Below are 14,529 nucleotides of genomic sequence, written 5' to 3' on the forward strand. Positions count from 1 at the left end.
AAAGAACTCTCTGAGGATCTGAAAAAAAGAATTGTTGCTCTACATAAAGATGGCCTAAGCTATAAGAAGATTGCCAAGACCCTGAAACTGAGCTGCAGCACGGTGGCCAAGACCATACAGCTGTTTAACATGACAGGTTACACTCAGAACAGGCCTCGTCATAGTCGACCAAAGGAGTTGAATGCACGTGCTCAGTGTCATATCCAGAGGTTGTCTTTGTGAAATAGACGTATGAGTGCTGCCAGGACTATTTGTGATATGTTCGCCTGATATTTACTCAACAATTATATGATCTTTGTCATGGAAAACGTAGAATAAAAGTGAATCATGGAGAAACGAAAAACCATAAAAATATGTGGAAAAAAAATGCATCATCACACATTGGAACTGAAAATGCTTGGCATTCAGTTTCTTTTTATATAATGCTGGAGCCTGGAGAGGTTACCAATCCTGTTTTCAGTTGCATCTCTCCAACAATGTCCTGAGTGTAAATGCCTGCCACATGGTTTAAAAACTATACTGCATTCTCACTATTGGCCAATAGATGTCGCCGTCACGCCACCGCCCAAAGTGCAATCTACGACCTTGAATTGCATCGCCCCATATAAAAATGGCGTCTGGGCTGTTTCCGGCGGAAGTAGAAAGTTGAGTGTCCTGGAGTACTTGAAGATTGTGTAGTGCGAACGAGAAACATGTTTCAGTTTTTGGTGAGTTATTAAAGGCAAAGAAGAGTGCCGAACCTTTCCTGGCTGGGTTGGAAAGTGCCAAGGCAGGAAGGTCAGACAGTGTATCGTGTAGGCAGGGCTCCCTTGGTATGGGCACAGGTCTGTGTGGGTGTACATCCTGCCTCTTAGGTTTCCTTGCTTGGCCTGGGATCCTCTCTGTTCTTCTATAGGGGTCTCCTTTTTTACCTGCCATGTATTAATCTGCACCTGCAATGGAAGCTAACTCCTGGCACAAGCAATTGTAGTATTGGGAGGAGTGGGCAGAACCCCAGTCTATGTCACATCCCAGCATGCCTCTGCTTGCTCATAGTAAATAAACACTGCCTGGAACCTGAGCGTCTCATGTCACATTGTCACTTGAGAACCACTTGCCTTCCAGAGGATTTAATCCCCCCCCCCCCCCCGCTGATCAGGCCATTTTTTGCGATACGGCGCTGTGTTACTTTAACTGACAATTGCAACGTCATGCAATGCTGCACTCAAATGAAATTTACGTCTCCCCCCCCCCCCCCCCCCCACACCCCCACAAATAGAGCTTTCTTTAGTTGGTATTTTATTGCCTCTGCGGTTTTTATTTTTTGCACTATTAAAAAAAAAAAAAAAAAAAAAAAAAACAATTTTGATAAACTATTTTTGACTTTTTGCTATTAAACATGTCCAGTAAAAAAAAATCACATTTTGTCATACATTTAGGCCAAGATGTATTCTAAAAAATAAAAATATAAAAAAAATGTAAATTGGTTTATGTGAAAGTTATAGCGTTTACAAATGGCGGGATATATACTGGAATATTATTTATTTTTATATACTAGTAATGGCAGCGATCAGTGATTTATTTTGGGACTGCAGCAAGCATTCTGACACTGGGGGAACTGACTAACTGCCACTGACATCCCCAGTGACACCAATGCAGTGATCAGTGCTAATAAAAAGCACTGACACTGTACTAATGGCACTGGGCAAGAAGGGGTTAACATCTGGGGTGATGAAAGGGGTCAACTATGTGCTGTTTTGCTGTGTGTGTGTTTTTTCTGTGTCAGCACATTGCTTTGTATTGCTCTGCTATGCAGAGCAATACAAAGCAGTGTGCAGGAGCTGACCGGGAAGAGATCTGTATTGTTTACATACAGGTCTCTACCCCTTCAGTGATGCTCTGTGATCATGGGGTGCTGGTGATCGACAGCTGAGGCTATCAATGGTGGCGCAGGTAGGGCGCATGCATCCCCCTACCCGGAAATGCAAAATCACATGTGTATATGCCTGATTTAGCACAGCCTTGCCGCCCTGTGGTAGTATTTCTGCTATAGGAAAGCGGTTAATTGAATGGGGGATAATTAAAGGCTAAGTTCACCTTTGGGGAAAAAAATCTTTATTGTGTATAACTTTGCAGGAAAAATGCATTTATTATCCCCCTCCCCAGGAGCCTGGGATTATTGCACACAGCATACTGCGGAGATTCCTCTCTCTCTTTCTCCCCCCCCTTCACTACCACTGGCTGTAAGTTTAGAAGCTGCAGGGCTTGTGAATGAACTACAGATGTTCATCAGTATGCTCACAGTCCATTGGGAACTACAAGCCATCTGTCATGGTGGAAGATGGGACTTGTAGTTTCTTCATTCACAGCACATTATGAAAGACTTGTCTTAAAACAAAGCCCTCCAGCAGCATGCTGTCACCACTAACAAGGCTTCCATTTTCACCCAGTACTTCTTCTGGGTTCACAGGCTCTAGCCTCTTGAATAACCAAGCCACAATGACGTCACTCTCACACATGTGCACAAGTCATGGCTGCGGCATAGCTCTCTTAATGGACGGCATGCTATCAGTGAGAGCACAGTGTACATGCATCAGTGATGTCAACGTCTGCTACTAAAGTAAATATCTCCTAACTGGTGCACTTCTAGGAGATATTTACTTTTCATAAACAAATGGGACTTTACTGCTTTAATGGCAGGATAACCATCTTTGTTTTAGCCCCGTCACTGTAACTTTCACATCTCCTTGCACACATCTCAGCACACAGAGAATCTGTCACTGACTGACACAGAAACAGCCAGTATATGAAGGTGCGATCTCATCACCTTACTGGCGATCTTGTGAGAATTCGCCCTCCCAGATTCTCCAGCCCAGAGGTGTAGAATCGGCCAGAGAAGAGAGAACTGAGGAGGAAGTTTATTGACCACCTTCATCAATCAGACCCTAAGATGGTTAAAAAAAAAAAAGCCCCCCCCGCCTTTCACAAACCCCCCTCTGAAGAAGGTGGTGCAGGTTAGAGAGAGGGAGAGAGAGTGTGTGTGTGTGATATACATATAATATTTACTGATGTACATATAATATGTGTCTGATATTGATATACATATATTTGTGTGTGTGATATTGATGTACATATAATATTTATTTCTGTGTGTTATTGATGTACATATAATTGTGTGTGATATTGATGTACATATGTTTGTGTGTGTTATTGATGTACATATAATATTTGTATGTGTGATATTGATGGACATATAATATATTTGTGTTATTGATGTACATATGTTTGTGTGTGTTATTGATGTACATATAATATTTGTATGTGTGATATTGATGGACATATAATATATTTGTGTTATTGATGTACATATGTTTGTGTTATTGATGTACATATGTTTGTGTGTTATTGATGTACATATAATATTTGTATGTGTGATATTGATAGACATATAATATATTTGTGTTATTGGTGGACATATAATATTTGTCTGTGATATTGATGTACATATAATATATTTGTGTTATTGATGTACATATAATATTTGTGTGTGATATTGATGTACATATAATATATTTGTGTTATTGATGTACATATAATATTTGTTTGTGTTATTGATGTACATATAATATTTGTTTGTGTTATTGATGTACATATGTTTGTGTGTTATTGATGTACATATAATATTTGTGTGTGATATTGATGTACATATAATATTTTGTGTGTAGGGGAACTTTACCTTTTTATTACAATATATATGGGAGGTATGTGAACTTGGCAGTAGTAATTCATTGCTGCTTAATAAACAGACACCTCTGTGTTTCGCTGCTTTTTCTGTTACAGAAATCTCGCTATGTCTTGCGAGATTTCAGTGACAGGAGACATTCTCCACAGTTTGAAGCATTTATAGATTGCTTCACGCCTCAAAAGGAGAAGTGATCTACACCCCTTCATAAACAGGCACTCATAGAAGAGGTAATTTACCACTGCTTGATAAACAGACACCAAAGTATCCTCATCCTGCTGTTTAAAACTGTGTGAATTGAGACTGTTGTTAGTACAGAGCTCTGGGTGAGGTAAAATGTATTGCGATGTATACAGACTGCTGATTTATTTGTCCATGATGGTCTCTCTCTTTTGGTCCCTCCTTCTAGGTTGGGTTTGCCATAGGGAATGTGGTGGGAATGTACTTGGCTCAGACCTACGAGGTGAGTACTTTTCTAATTTATCAGGGAATATTAGATGGGGCTTAAGAGGTCTGTCCACCTGAAACTGATATTGCAGTGCCTAATATGAGTGATTCCCACAATCCTTGTGCTGAATTCCTGGGTGTGTATACCTGATATGCCCATTATTATGGACTTCGACCATACCTGTACTAAGTTCTCAGATCTGCACACTTGCTGTGTCCATTATTAGGGGCTCCCACCATCCTTGTACTAAGGTCCCATGTTAGCACATCTGCTATGCCTATTATGAGGGTCCCACCATTCCTATGAGTTCTTGGGTCTGCACGCCTTCTGTGCCCATTATGAGCAGTGGTGTATTTAGGTTTTGTGCTGCCCTAGGCAACACAAATATTGTCTGCCTCCACGAACACGAACCAATACCACCCCTCCCACAGAGAGAGCCTGCCATTGACCAACAACACCCCTGCCCCCACCTGGGAAAGTCTTCCACTAACCGCCCCCCCCCCCCCCCAGCGACAGAGAGAGACACTCCTCTTCACAGCTCCGGACATCCCCAGGAACCACAGGCTCTACATACACCAAGCAGCCCGTGGCCTCTCTTAGAGCCCACCTGGTTCCCATGGAGCGCGTGTCCCTTCTTCTGGGGGGAGGTGCTGCCCCCCTGAAAAATGCCTCCCTAGGCAAGTGCCTTGTGGTGAATTCACCCCTGATTATGAGGGGTTCCCACTATCCCTGTGCTGCATTTCTGGGTCTGCCTACCTGCTATGCCCATTATGAGGAGCTCCCACTGTCTCTGCACTTGGTTCATAGATCTGCATACCTGCCTTGCCTATGTCTAAAACATCACTTTTGGGTTGACTAGCTCTTCAAAGGTTGAATATGTATTTGCTTTACCAGTATTTTATGGAAATGAATCCAGTATAGAAGGGACCAGACTCTATTGTTCCTGCTTTGCAGTGTGCACCTTACAGCTCTATATATACCAATCAGCCATAAAATTGTGACCACTGACAGGTAAAGTGATTTAACATTGATTATCTCAGTACAGTGGGCGGGGGAAATTGGGCAGCAAGTGAACATGTTGTCCCTGAAGTTGATGTGTTGAAAGAAGAAAAATGGGAAAGCTTAAGGATTTCAGCAGCTTTGACAAGGGCTAAATTGTAACAGCCAAACAGTTGGGTCAGAACAACATTAAAACTGCAGCTCTTGTGGGATGTTCTGAAGTGGCCAGGACCTACCAAAAGTGGTCCAAGGAAAGAAAACAAGTGAACTGGTGACAGGGTCATGGGCAGCCAAGGCATTTGCATGTAGAAAGTGAAGGCTGGACCGTGTAGTCTGATCTAATACAAGGGCTACTGTAGCTCAGATTATTGAAAAAGGTAATGCTGGTTCCAATAGAATGGTGTCAGTTTCTTGCGCATGGGGGTGCATAGCCACAGACCAGTCAGGGTGCCCATGCTCACCCATGTCCACAGCCAGAAGTGCCTCCAATGGGCATGTGAGCATCAGAACTGAATCATGGTGCAGTGGAAGATGGTGGCCTGGTCTGATGAATTCAGGAATGGCTTGAAGTATTGAATTGGCCTTATAATTCTCAGATCACACAAAACAATTCAGCATCTGTGGGATATGCTTAAAAAAACAAGCTCCATCCACGGAGGCTGCACCTTGCAACTTACCAGACTTCACGGATCTGCTACTGATGGCTTGGTGTCAGACCACAGAATGCCTTCAGTGATCTAATGGAGTCCATGCCTCGATGGGTTATAGTTAAGGATGCACCGAAATTTCGGTGGCCGAATACACCCCTATTGGCCATTGGCCGATATGAAAAAAAAAAAAACACCGCTACAGGTGCCAATAAAACCCCGGCCACTGCTCGGTAGTTCTCAGCCTTGCCTGAGAAACCATTGACTGATCCCGGTGCTGGGTATAGAGATTTGTGAAGAAAAGATGGCCTCCACTCATCTCTATGCCCTTGGAGGACTGGAGCAATGTCACTTCTGATAATTAATTTTTTATTTATTTAATTTTTTTAAAGGTCTAGATCAATGCTTTTTTTGATCTAATGCTTTACATTGCAGAGGAGAGATGTGGGGTCTTATTGACCTCACATCTCTCCATAAAGAGGACCTGTCACTAATTATTTCTATCACAGGAGATGCATGCATTTCTTGTGATTAGAATAAATTTTTAAAGGGACAGTGCACCTGCTTTATCTGCAGTTGTGATATGGGGAGTCGAGGCCTGTAGCCACGTGGAATTTAGAGTATAAGGATACGTTCACCTTTCAGAGCTTATTACATACTCATTTAGGGTGTAACCTGTAACATGTTCCTATGCACCCACTTCCAGCCACCAGCGCTGCCCTGTCTGTGACAGCGGGCAGGGGATCTTCTTCTGCCATCACAATTTGAAAACCGCTGATGGCTTGTAGTTCTCAATGAACTCCTAGAGCACTGATGAGCGCTCGCCTAGTTCATTGATTCTTCCTGCTATTCGGCTTTCCCAGTTCAGCAGAGACCAGCCAAATTTTGATCCATGTATGGGCACTGTGTTTGTACAGAAAACAGTTTTACAGTTCGACATCTATGCAATCGCTCTGTCGGGTTTTCCCTAGTCTTATCAGCGCTGCAGGCTATAGCCGGCAGCTGTTTGGAACCACTATCTTGGGTTTCATGTCAGCAGAATTATAGCTGTCACTAAAGTGATACTTTATAGCATTCTCCTCCTCTCCTCCCTGGCTTCATTAAAGATTATGTAGGGTGGGGCGGTGACAGGGTCTTTTTTTTTTTTAATTAAAAACCTTGTTTTGGTTAATAATTAGTAGTTGTATACAGTATGTGCATTGGAGCCACCCTTTGTATTCATAATATACATATAGTGTGCATTTTGCATAAAGTACACCTATCACTATTGCAGAATGAAATGAAAACGAGAAGCGCACCAACCTTGCGCATTACCTCAGTAACCAAAATGTATTAATTGTAAAAAATATACTCACAAAACAGCGAATGAAATCAGGCATGTAAGTCCTCACAGGGACTTGAAGATAGCGTGAGTCCCATCAAGGGAATGGGTGTTCAGTATCGCTGACGCATTTCGAAGGGGGTCCCTTCTTCATCAGAGCTAACTGAACTGTGAGTGCTCTCTCCTATATATACTCCTTGACTGAACATAGGCCCTCCCCTCTGGGTTGGGCAGTCTCAGGTTAGTAGGAGGGGCCAAGGTATCGTCAACAGACAATAGCTATTTGTAATGCCATCAGAGAGAAATAAAATAAAAAAATATATAATATATAAAACCACATTTTGCATAAACCACTTAGTATGCATGCAATATATCAACTGAGAGATAACAGCAATGGAAATGATGATGATAGATAATACATGATGAAAAATAATAAATAGTTAATATTATTACATGATTCATTAGTGAACGATGTATCAAATGGACAATTCATCCAAAGAGCTTGTCATGATACTGGATGAGTATATAGCATATAATGTAAAAATAACAATAAATTATTAGTCAATAGATGTCTTAATGGATAGGTGACCATACAGTGACACAAGCATATATATACATATACATACACACATAAACCTTCAACCAGAAGCTGTGTGATGTGTATTACCAGGCAGCTGCATGTACTTCATGATCGGATGATGGAGAATCCATGTCTCTGGTGGATAGTATTGGATCAGTAATATTGGATCCGTAATATTGAGTCGACATCCAACCCGAGTCCGTGGTCGGTGTTATTCGATCAAAAGGGTAGCTACAGATGCAGTGTTCCGAACTGTGGTACATGTGGAGTCATATGGCATCAAAAAAAAGACTTCCTGAGCACAGACGGCAAAAAATATCCCATTAAACAGTTTATAAACTGTGGGACGTCCTTTGTCATCTATGGCCTAATCTGCCCTTGTGGCCTATTATATGTAGGCCGTACCTCGCGTTGCCTAAGGACACACATCAGTGAGCATAAAAGCAACATAAAATTGGTAAAAGATAAATACTCAGTCCCCAGCCATTTTAAAGAAAAACATCAGAGTAATCACGATGGATTGAAAGTCTTTGGAATTGAGGCCATTACAAAGGACTTAGATAGTGGGAGGAGATACCAAGAGCTCTGCAGAAGAGAGAGTTTTTGGATCTTTACATTGGGTACCTTGTCTCCTAGAGGGTTAAACGACGACCTTGAAATTCATACTCTCATCTAGCCACTAGGTAGTGCAAATACAATTAGTTGATCTCTACTTTTATCATACTATTTTCATTCTGCTATTTATTATATTAATCTCATCTACTAATAAATTTATTGTGAGTACAAGGAATGTGGTCACCTGTATGGTCACCTATCCATTAAGACATCTATTGACTAATAATTTATTGTTATTTTTACATTATATGCTATATACTCATCCAGTATCATGACAAGCTCTTTGGATGAATTGTCCATTTGATACATCGTTCACTAATGAATCATGAAAAATAATAAATAGTTAATATTATTACATCGTGTATTATCTATCATTTCCATTGCTGTTATCTCTCAGTTGATATATTGCATGCATACCAAGTGGTTTATGCAAAATGTGGTTTTATATATTATATATTTTGTTTTTTTTTTTATATTATTTCTCTCTGATGGCATTACAAATAGCTATTGTCTGTTGACGATACCTTGGCCCCTCCTACTAACCTGAGACTGCCCAACCCAGAGGGGAGGGCCTATGTTCAGTCCAGGAGTATATATAGGAGAGGGCACCCACAATTCAGTTAGCTCTGATGAAGAAGGGACCCCCTTTGAAACGCGTCAGCTATACTGAACACCCATTCCCTTGAAGGGACTCACGCTATCTTCAAGTCCCTGTGAGGACTTGCATGCCTGATTTCATTCGCTGTTTGTGAGTATATTTTTTACAATTAATACATTTTGGTTACTGAGGTAATGCACAAGGTTGGTGTGCTTCTCGTTTTCATTTCATTCTGCAGTATTGATCGGGCTTCCCCAGCCTTGTTTTGGAGCCGCACAGCCCTTTATGCATTGGTGGACGATTTCTCCAGGCCTGGTTCCATCTATTTGCCATCTGTCTGAGTCCTAGAGCGCAGGAGAATTCGTCTTTGATACACCTATCACTATGCCAGTTTTATAAGTGACTGGTCCAATCAAAAGTCCTTCCGTCTTTGCTGTGCTCCCTTCCCTATTGGAGCCATGTTAAGTAACCAGTACTTGCAGGTATGGGGTAGCAGGTATTTCAGTCCACCTGTCTATACTGTTTAACAATCCTGGTAATGTGTCTCTGTGGTAATGTTTGAGTATTGATTCACTTAAAAGTATGTGCCTATAGACCTTATCTAATGCTGTTTGCATGTAAACGTTTGTGCTGTTACTAGAGCGTAGAGCTCAAATGTACTCTATTGAAACTACTGGCATCCCAGCAAGGAATGACGCTATGTGATAATAGCTGCCTGCATCCTAGCCCTAAGAATGCTAGGCAACAATTGCTGCCTGCTTCCTAGTAACAAATGTTGCAAGGTGTCCATGGTCATCTGCTTTCTAGCAACCAATAGGCTGAATTAACACTATATGCATGTAATCGTTACACAAATGTTACGTGAACACAGTGTGGACATCTTAAATGCAGGACCTTGCTGCCAACATTGCAAAACTCTGATTGCCCATGTGCATACAGGCTAATGGCACAGCACAAGGGTTGTGCCTTTATTACTCCCCCCCTATTTACACATATTCTTACAATCCTGTACACTTTCACTGAAAACCTGTGATTGTTTAATTCAGTGAGGATGCTGACTGCATCTCCTGACACGCAGATCAAGTACTTGTACAAAAAGGTCCTGAAAATATAGCACAGCAAGTAAAGGTGGCATTCAAATCCTTTCAATAAGATTAGAACGCATTGAAATGACTTAATGGTGTTTCTTTAATTTTTTTCCCTTTCTGCTTAAGGTGCCTAATGTAGCAAAAAAAATACAAGATTTGAAGACAGATCTGGATGCTAAAAAGAAACCCCCGAGTGACAAGTCTTAGTTCTGCATCCTGGCCAGGAATCCCTGCGCCTCTGGTCTACATCTCTATATATCTGTAAGCTCCTTCAGGAGGATAGAATTGAGGACATACACGCTTTGGAAACTATCACTCAGTTTCAACACTCTCTGCAGAAGAAAGCCTTTTGTGGGTCGTCCTATCCCCTAATGCCAGCGGAGTGCGTATCGCAGTTGTCTCTGCGATGGGAGAACTAGATAAACATTTAGACTGCATCTTTCAAAAGACAACTGCCGCTTTTAGCTTTAAAGGGTTTAATAAAGTTCAATAACTATTACTATAAAAACAAGGTGTCATTTGTTTACATTAAAAATGATTGCTGTGTGAATTCTAAACAATCCAGTAATATACTCCAGAATGCAATTTTGATACAGTACAGTCCTTCACGTGATAAAATAAATAATGCTTGTGGTGTCACCATAACTGACAGGTATAAATACAAAGATCAGAATGTTTGGAGAACTGGATCCCCTAATGTGGTTTTTTTTGCCCTTGTGGAGGGGGACTTCTGATGCAGAGGTTTCCAAAAGGCAGCATTAAAGTACACAGGAACCATAGTTGGCCTCAGATCATTGCATCAAAAACATGGGCCAGAGAGAGAGACATCAAAGTCCAGATATAATCATTTAACATTAAGAATCCAGGTTTAACACTTTTGCTGCCAGATCTGTTTGGTTTTTTTTTTCTTTCATTTTCTGCACACATTTTAGGCCTGGAGATTAAAGTCCACAAAATATATTTTCTGAAAATGGAGACCCTAGAGAATAAAATCATGGTGGTTGCAATTTTTTATGTTGTGTGATATTAGCACAACTCTAAGGGTGGGAACTCAGCGATCACATGACTGCTGATCACGGAGTTTTGTCCATTCTGAGCAGAGAGCAAGACTGTCAGTCACCGATGTCTGCACAGCCCCCCAGTGCTCATTGGAGCGCTGGGTTGTGGAGGGGGAGGGAGTGTCTTGCTCCAGCTGTCAGCGCTTTGCTGAGAGGCTGAGTCAGGTTCCACTCCAGACTCGGATGGATCCCTACTTTTGAAGTTGGGATCTTTAACCAGCCTGGACTGGCTGAGTGACGTCCGCTGTCAGATGAAACCGGGTCACAGGAGTACAGAATGAACTGCTGCACTTCTTTACCTTTTAGTGCACATAAACACAGTCCCTGGATATCATAAAGACTGGCACAGACAAAATTTGCGAAAGTGTCTGTCATGAATTCTAAAAGTGAAGAATGCGCTACATTCATGTATCTGTCTAGAACAGCAATGGGAAAACTACGGCCCGCGGGCCGTATACAGCCCGGCGGACCTTTTAATCCGGCCCGCGGAGCTAGGCTCTTCTCACAGTCCGCCCTGAAGACCGGTGTAGCATGAAAATCTGCCTCCTATGAGGATCTGTCCCCCTCGACGTATCTGCGCATGTGCCGGAGATCGCCGATCGGCTGCTAATGCCTGAAACTGGCACATGCGCAGATACGTCGAGGGGGACAGATCCTCATAGGAGACAGATTTTCATGCTACACTGGAACGGCGCGGGACACGGCGAGAGGAACGCACGGAGCAAAGGTAAGTGAATTGACACAGGGGGGACTTGGGGACTTAATATGGGGGATGAATTACTATAGGGGGGTAAATTACTATAGGGGGGAAGAATTACTATATGGGGGATGAATTACTATGTGAGGGATGAATTACTATATGGGGGATGAATTACTATAGGGGGGATGAATTACTATGGGGGATGAATTACTATATGGGGGATTAATTACTATGCTTACTATGGGGGAATATTACTTTCCTTACTATGGATGACACATACACATAATTCATCTACTCTTGGTCCGGCCCCCGGGTCCAATATATGAACCCGTTGCGGCCCTCAAGTCAAAAAGTTTGCCCACCCCTGGTCTAGAACATGTACTTGAATTTGGCTCATGCTGCAGCACCACTTTTAGAATGCGTTTGAAACACTTTTGCAAAATCTGTCTGTGCCAGTTTTTCTCCCTGTACTCCAAAAGAGAGTTGGTCGATTTGGCTTCACTGTTGAATTTGGTGCATTTTAGAACTACCTGAATTTGGTGCACCAAATGCTGTCAGAACTAAAACCGTTGCAAATGTTTTATGAATTTATCACAATAGAATTATAAGAGGAATTTAATGCCAGAAAAGTGGCACAGCAGCTTTACTGAATTCATCTCAATCTGGGGAAATAACTGAGTTTCCTGCACCACTATAATAGTATGTACCATATTTACAGAGCAGGTAAACCTGTTCCAGCAGCACCTGTGCCAGTTTCTGTTTCAGAGTTGAATGTAAGCTATCACAGGTCTTCACCTGTTTAACAGAGGGAACACGGAAGATTTCAATGCAAAAAAAATTGCTGCAGATTTCCACAAGGTGTGACCTTGTCCTATGGGATGGGAGTTCTCAGCAGACAGCTTACACCCCTCCCTCTGCCCGTGCAGTGATCACACTACATGAGCAGAGCCTGCAGGGGATGGGCAGAGAGATTGCAGTATGCAGCTCCAGCTCTTTGTTCTCTGTGCTGTGCCTGTCAGAGACATGGCAGAACAAAAAACTGAACGCACATGATAAAGGGGCTTATGCTCCTTTTGGTTACTTATGAACAGCATCTGCTCCGTTTTCCAAGTTCAGAAGAGTCATGCAAGCATGATGCTTGCACAACTCTGTTAGTTGTCTGAATTTGTTGATAAAATATAAAAGATGAGGTTGCGTTGAGTAAATAGATAACAAATGTTAAAAGTATACATGCCAGTGAAATGGCGACAAAATAAAGTACCCAAAATTGTCCATAGGCAATGCTTTTAAAAGCCATTACAGCTTATCAATTCAGAGTTAATTATGAATAATGGCCCTATGACAAGCTCTCTATGTAATAGCATCAGGGTATTGGTGGCAGCAAAAGGGTTAAAAGCCCCCCTTCATCTGGGCTTAAAGCAGCTCTAATCCCTAACTGAATGAAAGTTGATTATATTACAGAGTTGTTAAACTACCATGTTTTTTATTTTATTATATGTTTTCATTTTTCCCTTCATCTCAGAGCTGCTGATGCTTTCTAGCCTCTTTCAGCCACTTCCTATCGGCATATCATTGTTTGCCCCAGCTTCCTGGTAGTGACAATTGTAGACCACATCTGCGCAATGTGTGTTGGCGTGACCGCTTTTAGCCTCCACCAGGGGTGCATGCAGGAGCACAAATGGGAGACAGGGACAGAGCATTGTTACCCCAAAACAGGAAGTGTCTGAACAAGGGCCTTAGTGGCACATTCACTAGAGAATATTTTAATAAAGGCTGCAGATTTAGAGAGATTGAACTTGGCTTCAAATCTTATTAACATGTTAGAGACGATGTCAGATTTCATTGATAGGATTTACCTTCACTAGATGCAGAACAACAAAATACTGATCTCCTGTTGCTTGTATCACTCTTTTAGCCTTGAGGAAGAAAGCCCCTTTAGAAAATCAGAAACATGTTGGATATTTAATGGAAAACTATATATAGACCTCAATATCAGTCTGGCTCTCCCCGCTCTTTTTGATGGGTACATATGCAGACCTTTGAACTTTAGCTACTCTGGGTGGACTCTTGTCCTCCTGTTAAGCACATCATTAACTTAACAGAAAACAAGCTTAGTTCTCATGATGAAATGGACCTCCTCCAGCAATGCCCTCAAGACTAGGGTTCTAAGGGACTTTGAGATAATGATCAAATAAAACAAGAGTATTTACAAAACAAGTAAGCTCGGTTTTCCATGGACCTAGAACAGCCAGGTATTCATTGATGAGGAACAAGGCACTGACCTAGTCAACACAGCAAAGCTCTGTTGTAGTGTGAAATTCTTCCAGGCTTTACTGTAAACCAATAGCCAGCAACACCCTTTGTTTAATGCTTTTCCTGGAGAAAAAGCTACACTGATCATGTGACAAAGGGGAAGATCAGTGGTGTATGTAGAGCTGATTGGTGGCTGGTTTACCAAACGTCACTCACCCCAAGCTTCTTCACCAGACACCATGTGATGTGTTGCTACATTAGTCACGTGACCCACTAGCCAAAGGAAGTCTGGAGAAGTGGATTCCCCAGGATCCTCAAGCATTAAATAAACCTGTCATAAGAGAAAAACAGACTTCTCACACACTTGCTGATTCACTGGCTGTTGGCTGACCCACTGTCCTTAATATTTTCTCAGTCAGTAACCAGGAAATAATATGCAAATCAAAAAAGCTGGAAAAAAGACACAATTTATCTGTATTCCTGTTCCAGGTCAGTGATTCA

General features: G+C 41.9%; 1 protein-coding gene across 1 annotated transcript; it reads left to right on the forward strand.

Moving 5' to 3' along the window:
- The first annotated feature begins 576 nt into the window (after positions 1–576).
- On the forward strand, positions 577–10,528 carry STMP1 (short transmembrane mitochondrial protein 1). Its single transcript, XM_089680675.1, has 3 exons — positions 577–707; positions 4,131–4,184; positions 10,144–10,528. Exons 1-3 carry the CDS (start codon positions 693–695, stop codon positions 10,222–10,224), a joined length of 150 nt encoding a protein of 49 aa, XP_089536801.1. The 5' UTR covers positions 577–692; the 3' UTR covers positions 10,225–10,528.
- The last annotated feature ends 4,001 nt before the right edge of the window (positions 10,529–14,529 follow it).

The sequence above is a fragment of the Staurois parvus genome, unplaced genomic scaffold (genome assembly GCF_062004578.1).
Source record: "Staurois parvus isolate SC_StPar_1 unplaced genomic scaffold, SC_StPar_1.0 ptg000249l, whole genome shotgun sequence".
Taxonomy (NCBI): domain Eukaryota; kingdom Metazoa; phylum Chordata; class Amphibia; order Anura; family Ranidae; genus Staurois; species Staurois parvus.

Excerpts from the sequence above, each read along its gene's own strand:
- STMP1 (XM_089680675.1), top strand. Across the intron at positions 4,185-10,143 it reads ACTTGGCTCAGACCTACGAG|GTGCCTAATGTAGCAAAAAA; the intron begins GTGAGTACTTTT and ends TTTCTGCTTAAG.